The 6,047-nt window shown below is 38.0% G+C and overlaps 1 protein-coding gene across 1 annotated transcript in view; it reads right to left on the bottom strand.

Annotated features, from left to right (window-relative positions):
* Positions 1-728: 728 nt before the first annotated feature.
* Positions 729-6,047, bottom strand: part of vclb (vinculin b) — a 43,720-nt gene continuing 38,401 nt past the window's right edge. The window contains 5 exon segments of the mRNA XM_084434001.1: positions 729-1,813; positions 1,889-1,993; positions 3,083-3,286; positions 4,107-4,292; positions 5,216-5,340. Coding sequence (XP_084290127.1) covers positions 1,667-1,813; positions 1,889-1,993; positions 3,083-3,286; positions 4,107-4,292; positions 5,216-5,340 — 767 coding nt within the window. The 3' untranslated portion in view covers positions 729-1,666.

Genomic DNA, 6,047 nt, shown 5'->3' with positions numbered 1-6,047 from the left:
CAGATTTCATTGCAATATTAAAGGATACATGAAAATGATTCACTCAAATTGAGTTTGTAAGCGTTTTGAAATGTAAAATGTAAATATTTCACTTAAAAAAACTACTGGAGAAATTAATATGTAATAATGTATATTCTATTATTCTATTTCTCCTTAATTATGTTTCTGTCTTACCTTCAAACAGTTATTTTAGTATCGAGACACTATTATACTTTTTTTTATAACATATAGTTTTAATTTTAGTTCCAATTGTAATTGTTATTTTTTTGTTTTGTAATTTAGTTAGTTTTTTAAAATGTCTATATAGTTTTAATGAACTTTTATTTCAGTTTTAATTTGAGTTATTTTAGTACATCAAGTTAGACTAAATGAAGAAGAGAAATGTTGCTTTGGAAACTAACTAAAATAAAATAAGTACTTTTTATTCTATTTTATTTTTAGTTAACTATAACAACCCTGCCTTCAGAAAACCCTTTTTAACTTTAGTTGTGGATATTGCACTGCATGTCAAAAATCCAACTGCAAAATTGTCAACTGTTAGAACATAACGGATGTCACAACTGATTAACTGTGGTAAGAACGGAAACGCACGGACTTAAGTGTCAGTGGCAACGATACGATAAAAGACATTAATGTCGAATAAATTGCTTTAAATTTAGAGCCAATTTCATTATAAAATGCATATTTAAAAAGATAATATCAACAAATATAGTCCCACACATATGATTCAGCTGATAATAAGTTCTTTTATTATGACAAGGCACATTAGGTCTTACAGGCTGTCTGTAAAGATGAACACATTATTTACATTAAAGTCTCCTCAATGATAAAAAAGGCAAATATATGCATATTATCACTCATATAAATATACTTGAGTGTGCATTCTGCAAGAGATTTTAGTAGTGTATTTAGCACAGTGATGTCTCGTGGAAATATAAGTGGGTGTGTGTGTGTGTGGATATATAATGCAAACGGACTGGTTTTGCATAGGTTACAGGAAGCACCAGGTCGCATTACCTCTTCAGTTCAGTACTTGTGTCGGAGAGTTTGCAGCGTCATCCCTGAATGAAAGCTTTAATCCACTAACCAGTTACCAACATTAGGGCATTAATATGCGCAACACTTTTCATTAAATAGCACATTATGAGGATTTTATAATCCAAAATCTGTGCTTGTTTGTGAAGACGTTTTGTTGGTGACATTTAATAATATATTCAAAGGGTGAAAACATGAAAACAAGCCTGGCGAGAAATATATATATATATATACACACACATACATATACATACATATACACATATATACACACTTATATAAAAATATAAGTGTGTGTGTGTGTGTATGTATGTGTGTGTGTGTGTGTGTGTGTGTGTATGTATGTGTGTGTGTATATATATATATATATGTTATAGATCCACATTTTATAAAAAAAAAGAAAAGAATGAAAATAATGACTATTGTGAAATTCTCCCTCCTAACCGGGAACAATCAAAACAAAATAAATCATTCTTCACAAATTAGAAAAGCAATGTTTTTTTACACTCAATGACATTCAAGAACAACGGTTTGATAGAGGAATAGTTTAGTCCACGAGGTGGATGAGACGTCTGCACTGACACTGATGACCTGGACAGTGCATGCTGGGATATGTGCACTGGTTGTTGGCTCACTGGTACCAGGGTGTCTTGCGGACCCAGCGCAGGGTGAACCCGGCGTCTGTGCGGATCTTGATGGAGGCGGCCTCGGCCTCTCTCACCGTCTCCTTCACCGACTGCATCAGGTTCTGAGCGTTATGGACCAGCATCTCCGTGGCCTACGAGAGAACCAGCACACATTCAGACGGGTTCCTGACTGTAAAGGAGAAACGGCAGAGGGTTTGAGGTCTGACCTGCTCTGATTCCTCCTCGCTGATGTTGGTGCGTCCCAACATGGTGGCCTTCACAGTGGAGAGGATCTTCAGCTGTGTGCTGATGGTAGGAATCCTCTCACACACCTACAGAAAGACACAGAAATACTTCATAGAGTCATTTTTACAACAACAAACAGTCATGAAGTGAATCTTGTGCAGAAGTGAAATTTCTCTCATTCCTTTCCATGCACTAGCTCATTTTTCATTGTTTCATTTAAGGATGCACAATATATCGGCCATCATATCGGTATCGGCCGATTTATGTTTATTTTTAATATTATCGTTATCGGCCCGATAAGGAAATTTGGCCGCTATATTAAAGCCGATAAATAATGTATTATTTCCTTCAGCTGAGACTCTTCAGATGCGCACTGTTCAACATGATGGTTTTGAATTGCTTGAAATATGATCGGAATCACTTCAAAAAAGGAAAATACGGCAAAGTGCAACATTTTCAGCGCAAGTCTGTCATATCGGCTATATAAAATTATAATGAGAATATTATAATTGTGTGATTGAGACATGGGTTTTAACTGCGAGACATTTGTTTTTGTAATCAGTCTCTCAAAAATTATATAAAAACTTGGATTTAGCTTTAACGGCCAACATATATCGGTTATCGGCTTTTAAATATAAAGAGTTATCGGTTATTGGGTATCAGCGCAGCCCTAGTTTCATTATCAGTTGAACAAATAGAGCGAATGTGCCGCTCTCCTGAACGAGTCATCTACTGAATCTGAACGAGTCATCTACTGAATGAACCGCATGTGAGAGTGAATCTTGTTGAAAGGGGTGTAAAAAAAAGACAACTTAAAAAACTTAGTGAACAAATTGTTACGGTGAATAGATTCAAAAGAGTCTTTTAGATGAATCAAAATCTCCAGCACTGCTGTGATGCGCTCTGCCAACCACAAAATTAGCCAAACCCAACAAACAAGCACAGCAAACTTGGAAATTGCATTTTAAAATCACAATCACAACTTTTTTTTAAATCATAAAAACCATAATGACATTTCCCACAAATAGTGCAGACCTAAAATCCACAACAATCTCTTCTATTTGGTCTCAGTCTGGTTCGCTTTTGAGCCTTTCTCAGACTTCTCAGACTCCAGAACACATGTGTCATCAGTCCCGCTATGGACTTGTCTTCCCACAGTGCTTTGCTCTGATTACCTGCAGAAGGTTTGTTCGTATGCGTTTGTCCGTACACTGCTTGGCGACCTCTTTGGCGAGGCGCGTGACCTCGTCGGAGGCTTTGGCGATGTCTTTGGCACACTGGATGAGCGCTCTCTTATTCCCGCCGCTTCCTCGGACCAGTCGAGACATCTCGGCCATCAGCAGAGCCATGCGCTTGGCGGCGCCGATGATGTCATTACCCTGCAAAAACAGTCATCGTTTAACTCATCCTTCCCTCAAATCCTTCCCTCAAATCCTTCCCTCGCGGGTCAAAATGACCCGAAGCCCGAAAATTATACATTTTTTTTCTTTTTCAGAAAGCTTATTTAATTTAATTTTGATCATATTTTTTCTATTTTCTAATGAATTTTTTGTTATTTTTCATTTTATTTACCTCTAAATTACTAGATTTGATCAATAAATAATAAATAAATAGTAATTTAGGCACATTCTTTCAACTTAAATTCAAAATAACTCACAATTTCATTCATAGACCTTTTAATTCAGCTCAAAAGATCTTACACTGGGTGTCTTTGCCGATAATATAACATGATATTTCATAACTCTAGCCACTAGATGGCCTTATAGCTCTATAAGGAGTAAATGAGCTGTTCCGCTGGGTCCTAAAGTCAGTTTCTCTTCAGAATGCATTCAGATACACATGTAGACATTATAAAATAAGTTTTAGCATGTTTAGTTAGAATTTTTAGCATTTTTAGGTTTTTCTATGTGTAATGAAGCATTCCTCGCATTCCATTCAATCCTATGGGGGTCAAATTGACCCGCGAGGGAAGGATTTGTTACTTTTTTAAATTTCAACCACAAAACTCCTCAATTCATAATTTTTTTTTGGTGTGTGTATTTGTGGTTCAAGTTGGGGTCTTGGACCCCTCTGATTGAACACTCAATTTGTAAAACAAAAACAAAAAAACATTCCGGGTCAAAATGACCCGCGGGAAGGATGAGGGTTTTAATAACCCACATGGATCCAAACCCATCCGGCAGACTCTTTGGGACTGACCTTGCTGGACCACTTGCGGGCCTCGTCGTGCAGCTGCCGGGCCGCCACCATCATGGGCTCGCTGATCACTTCTCCGGCCTGCGTCTCCGGGAACTCCTCGTCCTTCTCCTCGGGTGGTGGAGGTCTGGGCGGAGGCACTTCACCCTCCGGCAGCGGCGGTTTCGGCGGAGCCGCGGTGTCGCTGATCTGAAGAAGAACCAGCGTTCATGTTTAAACTCTTCCCTGTGTAATGAGTGCATGTTTCACACGGTAGTGAGGCGTGACCTAAGCCAGCTCGCGCTATTTATACAGTGTGTACTGAAGCACTCATTAGAAAGAAGCAGTCAAGCAACAGGAGGTGACAGTAACTGTAAGTGTTTTTTTTTATCTTTACCTCATTTGATTTAAGTGCAGTTGTAGTTACTAGGAAACAGTGTTTGTTTACTTAACTTTTTCCTGGGAAATCTGTCTCGGACAACATGACACGGCCAGTACACAACTTCGATCACACACAACACAGTACATAGCATACAATAATCAGAATATAACAACATTACAATAATAAAAATATCAAGCGACGAGAATACTTTTTGTGGGCAAAACCCCCCCAAAAATAACGACATTATTCAACTCTTCATGTTCTTCTGTGTTTCTCTGAGTGAGTTCACGTAGTGTAACAGCGCAGCGCTTCTGGGTTGTACGTCAGAACGGAGGATCACTATTGGCCGACGCTGGTCATGTGTGCGATGCTGGCCAATAGTGAGCTTGCGTTCTGACGTAAAAAGTATTCTCGTCACTTGATAAACTTAAGGTTGAGGCGCTGTAGTCACTTGGACTATTTTAAACATTGTCTTTACTAACTTTCTGGGCCGGCAAGTTTCAATAACAGAGAAGCCTATGGAGGAGTGAGACAGCTCTCAGATTTCATCAGAAATATCTTAATTTGTGTTCAGAAGATGATGAAAGTCTGACGGGGTTGGAACGACATGAGGGAGAGTAATTACTGACAGAATTTTCATTTTTGGGTGAACTAACCCTTTAGTTTCACTGCTTCTATTGTCCTCATGTGGATAAAAGCGTCTGCTAAATGTAAGATGTAAGCGCATGCAGGAGTCTGCGGTGAATCTGACCTGCAGCTGCTCCAGGTCTGGAGGTGGAGGAGGGAAGTCCGGCTCCTGCGGCTGGAACGACTCCCTCACTTTAGCCACGGCACTCAGGATCTTATAACCCGAGTCCAGGAAGCCCCTCTGAAGGCCTGGCGAGGAAGACAAGGGTCATGACTAGGGTCACATGATGAATCGAGACAGAAAACTAAATCGTGTTGTGTGCGATATTGCCAAAAACGTACATATCGCAATATTTTCTTGGGTTTTAGCGATAACAACGATAATTAGACGATATTTTGCTTAACTGTCATTTGGTTACACTTTATTTTAATGTGTCATTGTTACAGTGTAATTATATATTAAAGTACTGAGTAATATTAAGCAGCTACATGTACTTACTATAGGGTTAGGGTAGGATTAGGGTTTGGTTGAGGGTTAGTTGCATGTAATTATGCATAATTTACTGTTATTACTATGGTAAGTACATGCAACATATGTAACCAGGACTCTGTAAAATAAAGTGTTACCCACTTTACAATAAGGTTCATTGGTTAATGTATTAACTAACATGAACGAAACATGAGTAATACATTTGTTACAGTATTTATTAATCTTTTAGTTAATCAAAAATAAAGCTGTTCATTATTTGTTCATGTTAGTTCACAGTGCATTAACTAATGTTAACAAGATTTTAATAAAGTAGTAAATGTTGAAATTAATATTAACTAAGAAAAATAAATGCTGTATAAGTGCAGTTCATTATTAGTTAATGCTAACTAAAGTAGTTAGATAATGTTAACTAACGAACCTTATTGTAAAGTGTTACTGTCATTTGTTTATTGTGCTTGGCAGGTTT

This window comes from Rutilus rutilus (assembly GCF_951802725.1).
Source record: "Rutilus rutilus genome assembly, chromosome: 16".
Lineage (NCBI taxonomy): Eukaryota > Metazoa > Chordata > Actinopteri > Cypriniformes > Leuciscidae > Rutilus > Rutilus rutilus.
This window is presented reverse-complemented; position numbering and strand designations above follow the sequence as displayed.